A 15,737-nucleotide genomic window follows, 5' to 3' on the forward strand; every position below is an offset into this window, starting at 1 on the left:
TATTTTCTCTTTCTTCTCCTCAGAATATTTTTTTCTGTTTTGGTTCAAGAAGCAACTTGGACTTTTGCATATTTGGCCCATTCACAAAGGTAGATGCTTCCTCTGGATAATTTACTCTAAAAAGACAAAATTAACAATAATAATAGTTAAGGCCCAAATAAACCCAATTATAAGAATATTAATTAAAACAATGGATTTATTTATTATTATAGTCCAATAATCTATGAATAAGGCTAGTGAGTGTGAATAAATATATGCTCATCACCTGTACTGCTCGTTGACTTCTTGGAGAGCTCTCACGATGCCCATGAGCTGTTGTAGGGTGGGGGCGTCGCCCCATTCAGATCCCAGCGATCCTTGCTTAGTATTCCTCATATCGCTGGAAAACTCAAACACAATTGTGGATGAGGTCAAGTTTTATGGGCCCCACGGTGGGCGCCAAATGTTCTTGCCGATTGACTTTCTCGTCAATTGACTTTGGTGACAAGCTCTAACTCTGGTTTGTCTCCTCTTAAATCTATTCTGTGTCTTGTTGCACTTGAACGTGGCTCCGTTGAAACAGAGGGTGTCCTACCTGTTGATCACACTCTGACGATCAAGTCAGTAAGAGCTTACTAAAACTTAAGAAGTATTCAGTTTCAAAGTAAAAAACAATGTAGCTTTACCGGGGGACTCAAGCCCCTTTTATAGTTTATCTTTTGTAACAACTTTCTCTCATGAGAATCTAATCTCACTTGAAAGCATTCGTAACAAAAAAAAAACATTTTGTTTAAGGGTGCCTTCACTCAAGGTGCTACAACAAAAAAAAATCTTATCTCTAATGAGAACATAAAATAATAACAGAAAAACCACCTGCTACGGGGCACCACTTATCTTCAGGTGCTAACTGCAAGAAAATATTTCGTTTACGTGGACACCCTTACTCATGATGCACCGTTATCTTTCATTATGCATGCAACTTAACCACTAAGTGTCATAAACACACTCTTAGATTACAATATACTTATGTGACTTAACCACCACATGCACTACACGTGCTTCTAGGTTAAGAAAAAACATTTACCAATCACCTTATATTAGTATATAAAATATTATTTTAATTATGTCTCATCGGGTTTACTAACATAGCTGGACCAAGCACATGGCACACTTTATAAGCCCAACAGCCGAACTGACCTGCCCACACCATACACCAAGCTCCGATCACTAAGCTCTCTGTCCAATACAATTATATTAATATCATGTTAATTTTTTAAAAAAATATAAATTTTGATTTAAAGTACAATTCACTTTTTTATATAAAAATATAGATTTGAATTTAAAATCCAATCTAAATTGTTTTTATAAAAAATATGAATTTGAATTATAAACCTGATACAAATATTTGAATTATTTTTTGGATTTGGATTATCCAAAATCCAATCCATATCACCTCTTAATATATTTTTAAAATACTAAAAATATTTTTTATTCTATAAATGTTTTTTATTTTAAAATGGAAAATCCAAAAAAACTTTGTATTATAAAATCTATAAGTTATTTCCATATTGAAAATCCCTTTCAAAATTCTATAATCTGAAATGTATGGATTATAGAAATACCTTCTAAATTCTATAATTTAGAATATATTTTTTTATTGTTGTAATCTAGAATATACTTTTTTTAAAGAAAAAAAACGTGAGGATTATACAATCCATGAGGTGTAAATAGAAAAAATATACATTTCTATGTATAATCCAAAATATATTTTTAAGGACAAAATGATATTTTTGTCTGACATGCAGAAAAGTTATAGAGGTCCAGGAAGAGGCAGCCCTAATGATGTAATTTGACTCCTTGAAATGTTACAAATAAAAGAAACTACAAGAATAAGAATTTTCACCTAACTCGTGCTTCGAAATTAAAGGCAAATGTAGCTAGATAAAAGTGATGAAAAGTAAGGAGACATTTCACCCATTTTCTTCCACTTTTCATCAAATCACAACAGTTTTTATCCTTTTGAGGATAAACGGGAAAATTTGAAGATAGCATAAAGTTATCCTTTTTCTCTTTTTTCTGATGTTGATAACCTTATCTTTATATTGGTGAAGCCACTAAAGTTGCTTTGCCTCACTATGACCATTGACCGAGACTTCAACCCAACTTTACATTAATGTTATTTTTTCAATAAATTTCAGAAAAAAAGTTATCAAATTTTCTTTCATCTTATGTTAATAAACTTCTAGGTCAAATTATAAATAAGCTCTCATAATAAGTTTCATTAGAATTTGTCAAACTAGTTACCCAATACTATCCAAAAACTGGTTTTAAAGCTAAGTGATAAAATTATGTGCGTGCACATTTTGTGAAATTGTATAAAATGTAGAGATGACTGAGAGTTCATTCTTGAGTACATAGCACAACAAACAGCCTGGTATTCCTGTAGAACATGAGATGCTAACTCACAACAACAGCAATTCATAATACATTACTTGTCAAATCAGAAGAAGCAGTAACATGAAAACATAATAGCAGGAAAATTTACTGTGACACCCACAAGCAATGTAGAATATATTCATTGGTCCCACATCCAAAATGCACTCAAATACTATTGTCCATTCCTGTACATAAACATGAAAACATCAGTTTCCCAAAGATTTTAACTGCATACACCTCAGATCCTCTACCACTATAGAGGCAGATAACAAAACAGTAAACAAAACAGAATTTCAGTACATTGAATCGGGATCTGTATATTGGTGCCTTTCGAGATTGATCATATTGATGCAGACATACATACTAAGATTCCAAAATTGTAGCTCCACTGATATGTTTCTAATCTTTTCAGAAATTTTAGTAACTTGTTGATCCCTATTCTACTAACTCCCCTAGTTTATGAAGATTATTGCATATATATTAAACATCAAGACAACGACAACACACCTTAAAATAATGTCACATCCACAAACCACAATAGCGAACTAATAAATTGATAATCCGTCTTCAACTCTCGACAATGTTATCATGCTACCAAAGCAGGATAATATATGCTTGTAGTGAACTAAGGCAAAAGCTCATCAAAAAATCATTTGTTTTAGGAAGTGTATTAAAAGACGTTTGGTGATAACAGTTCTTTCTTAATATTTTGACAGAACCACTAATAGACTTCTGATTTTCTTGTAAGCCCAATAGCCAACATAAATTTAATAAAATTTCAGCACGAATCATTTTTCAAGATCAATATAATAATAATAGAACAGATCAGTGGTATGCATTAGTATATTACATTTATCAAGTTTGAGAATGATACTCAGAAGACAGGGAAGTATAAAGGTATCCTATATCAATCCTCCAAATGACAAGTCCAAACAGCCTATGCTTCATAGTACCTATTAACTTCATGCATATGCACAATACTTGGCTCCACGATCAGACACATTGATATTAAAGTAAAGTAGTCATGAGTGATCAATAAAACAAATTAATATCTAATTATATGTCTAACACTATAACTGCAACAATTTTAGCAAACCACAAAAATAATAGGATATGCCAGATTGAGAGGGGAAAGTTTAAATAAAAAAAAGCTGAAATGTGAGGATTAAGGCTAACCTTGGTGAAGACAAAAAATTGGAAGAGCTGGGGAGGCCAGCAAACACATTCGAGTAGGACTTTGTCAGATATGAAAAATTGGTAACCGGAGGCAGAGAATATACCCTTTCACCCTTCTTCAAAAGTTCTTGCAAGTTAAGTCTTTGCAAGGTTAAAACAAGTTTTGACTCCTTCCACATGAAAGCAAGGATGCCATTTTGAAAAACAAAGAGGGAACCAGGCTTTGATCCAGGGTATCTGAACCCATAACCACTTGCAATACCCTCTCCCACAAAAGCATGGTTGATAGTCACAGGAAACAAGTCTGCATCAGTGTCCCTGGGAAAGGGTTCGGACGAAGGTTCATTGATATTTGCTGTAAACATTGCTGAACCATTTGGATGCAAAACATAGTGGGTGCCTTCCAAAATTTTGGTTGCAATGAGAAGCTGTTGTCCCTGGAACTCCTCGTAAGAGAGCAGAAGAAAGAACAAAGCCTTTCCAGGCTTGTCTTCAGAAGGCTTTCCAGGAGGCCAACCAAAAGTTCCTCCCCATAAACCAGCATATTCTTGGTCATCTCTAGGAACTCGCAATGGCAACTTGTAAAGCGCAAACCTACTGTCGTGCATATTCGGCCATGCTCGGTAAGAAGATAGCTTCATAGTTGATGCTTTTAAGGTTAGTCTTACTGTGTCACTCGATCTAAGGAATTCTTGAAGCCGTGCATGCCTAATCTCACCGCTTGACATAAGCTTCTTGGAAACTGAATGACTGCCATTTATTGAATTTGATCTTCCAAGCATTTGTTTAATGCCATTCCAGAAATATCCCCGAAGGCTTTTCCTCTTGATGCATTGAGTGTTAGCATCCTCCTCGGGCAGAGGATTAGAGATAGACCTTGAACGGTCAAATCTCGCCCTAACATCACCCAATTCCAACTGGGTTGGATCAACTGCCTCTTGAGAACTCAACTTATACTCATCAACCTCACCACTACCAACCTTATACATTTGACTAAGAAGTGATCTTCTTTCCCACAAAAGCACCAAATCCTTCTGAAAATTCTCCTCATCATCCCTCAACCTAGGAAACAACGGCCCAATCATATTATCCGGAACCTTTTGTCGAACATGACTAGCAGTAACCTCAAGCAACTTTCTCCTATCACTAAAAGCTAACTTCCCAAAACCAACCATCCCTTCACCATTTCCAACCACCCTTTGAGAACTAGAGACATCGCTAATCGACCTACAAACCTTCCTCGACGATGAAGACTCCATGCCCGAGTGATGCACAAAGCTCTTACTCTGCAACAAAGCACTGACACTGCTACACCCCCCAGGTTCAACCTCTAGCAACAGTACATTACATGACTTGTTGTTAAGCTTGACCGAACCTGGATAAACATAATTCACCCCCTTCTCCCTCCCATGAAGAAAAAACATCATGGAACCATCAAAATCACTAACAACCTCAAACACAGAAGCCCACAGTATGGGACCCTCTTCAATCCCCAAAGGGCCAAGCTCCTGGGGAATTATCCTGCACCCAACAACAGAGACAAAACCAGGCATCACATAAACCACGTTCCCAAGCTCAGGATTCTGGTGAACCCATATTCCCATCAATGGTTTCACACCCACCAGAAAACGACAAAGCGCCTTGTAAGAAGCCACACCCTTTCTCCATTCCACAAGGTCCTTGTGGGGCACTATGCCCAAATCGTCACATTGCGTGAGCCAGAGTTTCTCAGAGGCCACGAGAGCGTTCAAACTCTTGCAGCACAGACACAGATTGCACACGTCTCTCGGCGACAGGAACCGAGAAACGACGGCGAAAACATCGTCCGGCAGAAACAACAGCAAGTTCGAATCAGAATGGTCGGGTTCCATGCGGATCCGACAAAATAAAAATCAAAACTTGCACCCTTCAGCGCATGCCCAAAAATCGAAATAGCGAAAAAAAAAACTACAGGGTCGGGGTGAACGAAGAACAAACCCTGGGAATTGATATTTTCTCAGGAAGCACGTGGAAGAACCCTGCACTTGATGGGAGTACTGTGATTCTTGGTGTTCCGTGATAGAGAAGGGTTTGGTGGGTTGGCTTCAATTATTGGGACAGTGACAGAGACAGTTGAAGAGAAATGGAGATAGTGAAAAAGAGAGGGTGGAAATTGGGGAGTGAAAAAGCGAGGAGGGTTGTTGGTGTTTTGGATTCTCCAATGAAGATGAAGGTAGATAGAGAGGAGTTGAAGAGAAGAAGAGTCCAAGAAGAGAAAGCCTTGATTGCATCGTTGTCTTGTCTTTTTTCGGTTTCTTTCTTTCTTCTTTGTTCAAAACCAACCACACGCAAAGTTTGGCAGGGGAGAATAAATACAGGGATTGAGTGAAAAAATAAAATGAAAGTGAAAATTAAGACTATTTATTATAACTTAAGAGAACATCAGAAACTAAAACTAGTTAGGTTCAAAGAAAATTTATACATTTATATAATCATTTAAAATGCCTCGCAGTTCCACCTACCAATGTTTAAAAGAAAACAATTCTTTAGCACTCAAATAATCTATTTCTAATACTAATATACTAATTAAAAACAATCTTTATAATTATAAAAAAATAAGTAAATAATAAATATAAATTACATGCATAAATTTAAATTTATCAGAAATTGTTCATTTAAAAATTGTTATACTGATTTTAACACACATAATATGCTTAAGAGTTATAAAAAAAATAATACAATAATGCAAAGTTATAAAGTTTTCCCTAATTTATGTTATTTCAACCTAAAAATAAGATAAGTTAGATCGACCGTTATTTTTAATCTTTTTTATCGTGATTATGTTTTGAACATTGATTATTGAAAGATAAACACAAAGATTAAAAAGATGAAAAGAGTAATATAGTAAAAAAATTATTAATTAGATATAATTTCACATATTAATTATTGAAATGAATAAAATTATTAAAAAAAAATTAAATATTAATTCATATTAACTTACTCATTTCAATTTTTTTTTTAATTTTATCCATTTTAACGTGTGAAATTTTACCTGGTTAATAAAAAATTTCATAACTTAAAATTAAAATGATTTTTTTTCCTTTGTTTCTAATCATCTCAATCGAAAAACACCACAAACACAAGCTTTGAACATGATTATTTTTTAACACATAAACACAAGCTACAAAATATAAATAGCAATACAATAAGTAAAATAATAGTGCCTTCTTTTCTTTTATTTCTGTATTCTCAGAACAAGACAAAGTCCAAAAAGAAAAGGGAAAATGGGAAAATGAAGCCAAAGATATTTTATATTTCCCTTTTCAATTTCCTAAGCTAAATGTTTCTATTTGCTTCTTTTTTTTTCTTTCACACCCCTCTAGAACAGCTAGTATATATTTTGGTACTTGGCAGTAGCATTCTAGGGAATAGTACTTTGGACAATGTTATAGTTATAAAGTATAGTATTTTTTGTCCATAAGAAAAATCTTTTAATTAATTCTATAAAGATATATAATTTTCTTATTTTTCCTTATATGTTATGAGGAAAAAATGAAGTGATAAAATAAGATAGAAAAATTAAATTATATGTTCTTTCATTTCTCCCTGTAGAAAGATGAAGTTAGAATTGATTTTATTTCAGAGCTTTCTTTTTATGATAATTGATTTGAACTTGAATAAACAAAAGGATAAGGAGAATGGAAAGGATAATAACATAATGGTAAAACAAAGTTATGGTTCGTTCTTTTCTGAAATAAGTTTTGGGCATAAATTATTCCTAACACAAACAAAAGGTTACCAGAATGGAAAGGGTTATTATCATAACACAATACTTTAACTCATTTTTTCCTCAATTTCTATTATCCCATCTTAGCACAAAATGCATGTGGGCCCCACCTACAATAGTTAAAAGAAAACAAACTTTTACCACTCAAATAATCTATTTCTAAGACCAATATGTTAATTAAAAAATAATATAATTTATAAAAAAAAGAAAATAATAAATATCTATTAGATGTATAAATTTATTGGGATTATTCATTTAATAACTCAAAGTTATAATGTTTTTCTTATGATATCTCAACCTAGAAATAAGGCAAGTTAGGATATTTTTCTTATCAATTTTTCTTATCATGGTTATGCTTCCATGATTGATTAACGAGACATAAACATCAACATTAAAAGGATGGAAATGGTAGGATAGTAAGATTTTTTTATGAATTATGTGCAATTTCATATGTTGAATATTAAAATGAGTAAAAAAAATTAAAATTATTAAAATTGATAAGTCGTGTTAACCTGATACGATTTTAGTATGAACGGAAGTCATGAACTAATATATTAATGAAAATAATCTTTATAATTATAAAAAATAAGTAAATAATAAATGTCAATTACATGTATAAATTTACTGGGAATTGTTTATTTAAAGATTATTATACTGATTTTCAACCCACATGATACATAAGGGTCATAAAGAAAAAGATGATTTAATAAAGCAAAGTTACAATGTTTTCCCTTATTTATGTTATCTCAACCTATAAATAAGGCAAGTCAGGATCTACCAGTTATTTACAACTTTTTTTTAATCATGGTTACGCTTTGAATATGAATAATCATTGAGACATGAACACAAATATTAAAAGGATGGAAAGGGTAGCATAGTAGGATTTTTTTATTAATTAGGTGGAATTTCACACGTTAATTATTGAAATGAGTAAAATTTTTAAAAAATATTAAATTGGTTAAGTTGTGTTAATGTGACACGATTTTAATTTCTTTATTTCAATAGTTTTTTTAAAAAAGAAATTATCCATTTTAACGATTATGTGTGAAACTGTATTTAATTAGTAAAAAAATTTGTAACATGAAATTAAAATGTGTTTTTTTCCCTTTGTTTCTAATTATCTCAATCAAAAAACAAGGAATACAAATTATCTTTATACCGTTGAATACAATGAATATCTTGTCAATCATCTCACACACACGCTTAAATGATGAAATTGTTCTATCAAATGCTACAATTGAAGAAGAATGAAAGTATTGTGGTTGGAAGGGAGGTATGGCGATGTAGAGGTGCAACTGTGCTTATTTAAAAATGCGAGGTTATACTTCATTTAAGGTTATTTAAAAATTCTAAAAGGTTAAAATTGACATTTTCACAATTAATATGGAGGTGGAAGATGAATTTGCCATGTTTATGAGGTGTCTTCTTTAGTTGAGTATTGACAAATATACCGTTATGTTGTCTACTTCATATAACCCATAAATCCGTCTACTGCGACTAAAAATATAAGATCATCATAAATGATAGTTTAAGCTCAAATAAATAAATCATAACTAAACAATGAATTTATTCATGATTATAGTCTAACAAAATTATTATTAAAGCTTTATAGTATGAATAAAACTATATCCAACACTCATAAATAACTATAATATTATCTTTATATGTAATTATTTTTATTATTGAATTATATTGACTAATAATTAATTACATATCTCATTTTAATTTAGGTAATAAAATTTTACACTTCAGCCTTGATTACGTTTTTTTTATTTATTATGTTTTGTATTAAATTTGTCATAAAAAAAGGTCAAAGTCTCGAGTAATTTGATTTTATTTGTTTGTGTATGCATAATTCAATCACAATTTTGTATATTTTTATTTCTATGATAAACTTTTTGTTGTGGACAAATTTTAATGGAAAATATATGTATTTTTTTCTCGTTTTGCTTTCTTATACACTTTTAAAATACTCTTATTTATTTTGATAATCTTTAACTTTATTCTCTTTTCGTTACGGTATTCGTTGGATTAGTAATTTCAAAAAGTATAGTTTTAAGTTGTTTTTATTTTTTTATTCTAACTACTTTTTTTTATATGTTTAAGTCAAGATTACTTTGTTATTTACTTTTTTAATAATTTACTTTTTTTTCACAAGTAATTGTCTCGATATATTTTTTTTTTACTCATACGGTTGGAGATTTCCCATCGACTTAAATTAATATTTTTTATAGCATATAAATAAGTGAAAATATAACTTTATAAGTCATCAGTTTTATAAAGATGAGTTAGACTTAGAGTTAATTTCTTATGATGGTATCAGAGTCATCTTAAAATTCATGCTAACGAGAATTTGTTGAATTTATCAGACCACCCGGATTGTTATCAGATCATCCATAAATATAAATCTCACGCACGGGTTGAGAGTCTCGACATGAGGAGGTATATTGAAAATCTCACATCGACGAAAAATTAAAAAAAAATCATAGTATATATAAGGTGAAAATCTCACCTTATAAACTAGTTTTATAAAATTAAGTTATACTTAAAGTTCATTTCTTAATATTTCGTTATTTGTAATTTGTTTATAATAATACTATCCCTTTCTTCATTCTATTAAAATCATTTACACATTTTATGTACATTTTTATTTCAATTGGAGATGATAAGTATTGTACGTGTGTAGGCAAAGGGGCCAAGGTAATACGTGTAACTGGACGTATAATTGTTGACGTGTCGGTGGTCTCCTGATTGCTTTAAGTCTCTTCATCAAATGTTGATGCTTGGTCGGTCGTGGGGTTACCTGCAAAAGGTATTTCGACGTTCAAGTAAGTACTCTAGTTTAAGAGTGTGTTTTGGTAAAATGGAAAAAATTTACCTTACTTTTTCATGAAGGGTCTTATTTATAGACTTTGGTCATGAGTCTATTCATCATGGATCGTGTATCAATTATTAACTGACATGTGTTGATGTTTCTTATTAAGTATTTCATTTAGTTAATCAATTGTTAACTAATTTATTAGATATATTTTGTGCGTATATCAAAATATAAGTTATGATTCACGAAATATCGTTATAACTCACTCACTACATGTTTTATAAATTTTGTTGACCCGGTCAATCACTCATCGAGACTTAGACTATTTCATTCGGATTTGACGAGTACACTAACTCGAAAGAATGAATTTTTAAAGAGTCGTAAAATAATTGTTGGAGTTTCCAGTATTAGATGTAAGTGTTGAAGACATTAAATATATGCCATTTATTAAGTACTGTTCAACCGTAAAGATCTAAAAGTGGAGCTTAATGTCGTTTCATATGTGAAATGATTTTCACAATGAAAAACTCCCCACTAATCTTATTATTGAGGTGTAACATGCCCCACATATTTGTATGTAGACTTGATCAATAAATTTAAGGAAGGTATATTTTTTTAATATTTTTTATTCATAAAATTTAAATTTAAAATCTTGCTTTAATCACTTCGATCACATCTCACGCAAATTAATAATGCATTTATTCGATGATAAAGGTGACTAGAAATAAAATGTTTTTTTATGTGTTTAGTGTTGACTTCGAATCGAAACTAATATTTTGTTTTGGCTTTTAGTGTTAATTTTTTATTCCTTCTTTGAAGAGTCTGTGTTCAGTAGCAACTTTAGTTTGCTCAAAGTTAAGAAAATAATTTATAAATGAACCTTTTAGTAAAACACAAACCATGTCATTATAGTTAATTTTGTTGCGTATTGAAGCAAATCTAGGGAAACGGGGTAAAGAAGAATTTGAGAAACTCAAAAAAATAAAAGATTAAATAGACAAAACAGAAAGTGGACGTTTAGATGTATACATCAAAATGTCACACAAACAAATGAAATTGTGTTAAATTATTGGGGGTAGTTATCTAGAGCGAGTTGGCTAAAAGATGATGACAACAACACTATATTTTTTTATACAAATAACTCTCAAGAAAATAAAAGACAGCATAGACAAAATTAGACATGATTTGACAAAATGATGATGATATGGATAATATTATAACTATTTTGCCTAAATTTTAGGTGAATTTGTTTAGCTAAATTTCACAAAAATGAAGAAAGCAACAAAATTAGTTGAAGGATTAGTAATACTAGGGATAAGAAATGTTTTTCAGTGCAGAATCTACGCACAGAGAGGTGATAAAAGCTTTACAACAAATGCATTGGAACAAAAACTTTAGAAATTGATGGCACCCTCCCTAACAAAATTCTATTAACAATGAAACTTGGTGGGGTTTGGAGTGTTTAAAGAGTGTTTCACATCTTCAATGAAGGTGGTGAACCGAACCATACAGGTGAATAGGGTTTTATATACAAAGAGCATACATCTACTTATAAATCATATATGTCTAGATATAAATTCAATGTTTTAAATTAAGATTCATTTAACTGAGTTTATTTTGATCTTTAAGTGTAATTTTTGTTAATTTTGTGTTTTTAACTAGAGTAAATTGTCTGACTAGATGGTTTAGTAGTTACATAAAATAAACGGTCTAGTAGAAACGTTTACTAGATGGTCTGAAAGAAGTGTTTGTCAATACGAATGGGTCGAAATATGCAAGAGTGTAAGTTGCTTATTTGTATCAAAACAGAAAACACAATTTAAGTTCAAGAATTAGAGAATAAAATATGCATTATCTCATAAGCATAATTGGAAGCAAATTTTCTTTGATTGACGCATGTTTGGTCAATTCAATTCTATTTAGATGATTGAATGAATAATATATTTGTCAACTAATGAATAATTCATTGTTGGAAAAGTTTGAGAGTCAACATGTTTTCTTTTATCATTTTTTTACCGTGTACTTTATTTTTCTTTTAAACAAACTAAAGTCCCTTTCAATTTATTGTTATTTCAAACCATTTTGACTGCAAATGAGTTTTGAATACTTTCTTAATTGGATTCGTTAACAGACAACTCATGATTATTTGACCTTGATTATACTATCATCTTTTTCATGTTAAGAAATTAAGATTCCATTAGATGATCAACACTAAAATCATTTTAAATTGACTATAAAACGACAATTATCACTTTTTCTTATTTGTAAGCTTAGACTAATAAGTATATGCAAAGTCCTTTTTTAAATTTATTTCTAAAAATACAGTAAGCAAATTAAAAATAATATTGTTATATATGGTTAGAGTTGTGTCTACTATACTAATCACATATAATGTGTTAGTTTGCTTTTGAATGTTTTCATTAATTAGAAAAGAGAGTTATAGGACGAAAAGGAATAACAAGTCTTAGGCTTGCTATGTTAAAAGTGCATGATCAATCGGAATATAGGCAATTCATAACAAATACTTAGGTCTACCAAATTTAACGAGAAGAAAAGACCTAAATAATTAACTTTGTTTGGGATCAAGTTTGGAAGAAGTTGAATTTGTGAAAGGAAAATATATTATAAAGAGCATGATATGATTATTTGGATCCTTGCTTTTGTTCTCCTTGAAACCGTAATTCTCGAGCTCCTATGGCCTTGCTTTATGTCCCTTTATTAATATCTCCACCAATATCCCATTTTTGGTTTGGGCTTGATTTTTGACCAGTGGGCACTTGTCTGGTTCACTGGAATTATCTTTTAGTTGGGTGTTGTTTGTGATCCATTTCTCTACCAATTTTCCACTTTCACTTTCATATGCTCAATTTGGAATTAACATTTGAGTCCCCCTCTCTATAAAATATCTTTTGCTTTCTTTGTGAAAATCTATTCATTTTTTTCACCACATCTCTTCTCACCCCTAGTTCTTTCTTTTTTGGGTCTTTGTTTTGGAAATCTTAGCAGATGTCAGTATTAAAATTATTTCATCAACAAAGGTATTGTCGCCAATGAGGCCCTTTAGGGATTTCACGATTTATTGTTTCTCTTCCCGACCTACCTCACCTACATCTATTTCTCCCCCTTTGTCACATTCAGATTGTATTGACAATTTATCCATGCAATCCATCGATGGGTTACCCGACCCTAAGTTGTGTTGTTCACCACATCTACATATTGTGTTTGTCGTTGTTCCCATTTTCCTATCAAATTTTGTATACAAGTCATGTCTACCTCTCCCTTATTAATTAGGCATTTAAAATACTTTCATTTGACTAGTCCCCGTAAACCCCTTATATTTATACTTATTGACCTCATTTAAGATGTTTTTTATCCACTCATCCCTTTTCTTTTTTTTTTTCTCACTATCTCTCTCTTCCAACTTCTCTATTATGCTCATGATTCTCTCTTACCAAGCTCCCTAATCGTTATGTATATCTAAAAAAATCTTATTGCAATTATTAACAACATTATTCGATACAGAGTTACCAAGATTGTAACCTTTTTTTTATTTCTTTGTTGTGTTTTGCCCCCAGAGCTGAACGACTCTTCATATTCTTATATGGCCTCGTACTGGTGATAAGTGTCATATTTCAGTAAAATTTCATATTAAATACAATCACTTATGAATATTTATTGTCCAAGCAAGTTCATTCATGTCTAGGCGAGATCACTCCACATAAGTTGGATTTGTTTTCGTCTAACTCGCCCAGGCGAGCCCAATCACACTCAGGCGAGAAGTCACTTAGCTCAAGCCCAACTAGGTTAAATACGAGGCGTGAGGCACAATCCTATACATCAATTGAAGAATAAAAGGTGATAGAAAATCCTAGAGGAGGAAGTCGTAAAGGAGAAATATCTTGTATCTTCTTTTCTTACTTTCCATGCTTGTATTGGCCAACACGAGTGACTAATTCTACCATTTAGGATTGAGAGTAATTTGTTCAAACTCTAATGTATTGAGGTGATATTTAAATATAATATTTTTTTCTTGATTGATGATTGGTATTGTCATTTTATTTGTAATGCTTGTTTATTGTGATTTAGATTCTTAGATTTGACTAAAAAGTATCTATAAGTTTTTGACCCAAATGATAATGCTTAACATATTTGAATGCTAGGAATAGATTTGAAATGTTAATTGTTATCAATGTCTAATCGTAATGATAAAGAGTTTTTATAAATATGCAAGGAATTGATATTTATGAGACTCTCTTAATAATTTTATATGGTCATCAACATCAATCAAATGATAGAATATTACTATACTTTTTCAAAATACAAAAGAGTAAGAAGGATGCACCATAATCCCAATTTTTCCAATTGAACCAACAAACTTTTTAACTTATTTTCTTTATAATTCCTGCAATCACACATAACAAACTTCCAATAAACTTTATTGTTTTGTTTTCTATTTAGTGAATCTTCTTATACTTGATAATTCAATTGTTCCTTTTGGGTTTGATATTTGTCATTAGAAACAAATTATTACTTCTGACATGGTATACTTACCGTCAAATAGTCATCAATTGGGTTCATCCATCCAAATCTATTGAAGGACTTATGATCTATTGGAATCACCTCTACAAGAACCATACATGTGTTATGTTTGTGTTCATTATCTTGATCCACAATATTTGTGCCCTTCATCGTCTTTTGTTTCCCTGAGCTTGCTTCCTAAGCAACTAGTTATGTACCCCTTTCTTGTACACTCAGTGATCTCCCGTTGATGGTTATATTTTAATCTCAAAGCAACTTATTGGATTCTTCGAATGCTTTCTTTTATTATCCTCGAAACCCTAATTCTCCAACTTTTGTGACCTTACTTTGTGTCACTCTGTTACGCTTTGTTTGGATTGGGGAGTGGAAAAGAGAGAGTGAATTTGAGATGATTTAAAGGGAAAGTGTAAAGAAAGTTAGGGTGTTTGGATTAAGGTAAATAGAGTGGAAAGTGTGGGAAAAATTTATAAAAGAGGTATACGAAGTCTTCTGCATCAAACCCACACAATTTTTTCTCCAATATCTCATTGTTGGACAACGGAACAAATTATTCAAATACATATTCAAGTCATTCCTCGTTTTCCACAACAACCTTACCAATTTCCATACCATCATACCTTATGATTAGCATGAGGTGATCCCCCATATACCTAGGACTCAAAAACCCCACTCCACCCAATACGAAATTCTTCACAAGAGATTCCACCTCACTACACTTGTGTGGCGGTCCTACGAAGCTTCTTGTCAACCAGTCTAATTGTAGTTCCTCAACCTTTAATTCCATACCGCCTTAACACCTCCTTATTTAGTATTTCCACTCACTACATGCATGTAATACTGATATTAGGGTTTTCACTACCACACTGATGTATTTCTTAAAGGTCCATGTATTACTTCATCGCGAGATCTCCCTTTTTCCGACCTCCTTGAATCTTTATAACTTGGTCAATTCAAATGTAGTTTTATGTTTTCAATCCAAAATTGATCACCTCTAATTTAATTTTCTTGAAATGAAAACTTCTT

At 31.5% G+C, this 15,737-nt stretch overlaps 1 protein-coding gene across 1 annotated transcript; it reads right to left on the minus strand.

The window, feature by feature from the left end:
* Positions 1 to 2,317: 2,317 nt before the first annotated feature.
* LOC137820495 (F-box protein At5g39450) lies at positions 2,318 to 5,998 on the minus strand. The gene is made up of 2 exons (XM_068624617.2): positions 3,592 to 5,998; positions 2,318 to 2,600 (listed from the first exon to the last, which is right to left on the minus strand). The coding sequence occupies exons 1-2, from the start codon at positions 5,460 to 5,462 to the stop codon at positions 2,588 to 2,590; spliced, it is 1,884 nt and encodes a 627-aa protein (XP_068480718.1). The 5' UTR covers positions 5,463 to 5,998; the 3' UTR covers positions 2,318 to 2,587.
* Positions 5,999 to 15,737: the final 9,739 nt, after the last annotated feature.

The sequence above is a fragment of the Phaseolus vulgaris genome, chromosome 9, assembly GCF_051622355.1.
Source record: "Phaseolus vulgaris cultivar YP4 chromosome 9, ASM5162235v1, whole genome shotgun sequence".
NCBI lineage: Eukaryota > Viridiplantae > Streptophyta > Magnoliopsida > Fabales > Fabaceae > Phaseolus > Phaseolus vulgaris.

Bases quoted from the DNA above. Each gene is read 5' to 3' on its own strand.
- LOC137820495 (XM_068624617.2), bottom strand. From the start codon at position 5,462: ATGGAACCCGACCATTCTGATTCGAACTTGCTGTTGTTTCTGCCGGAC.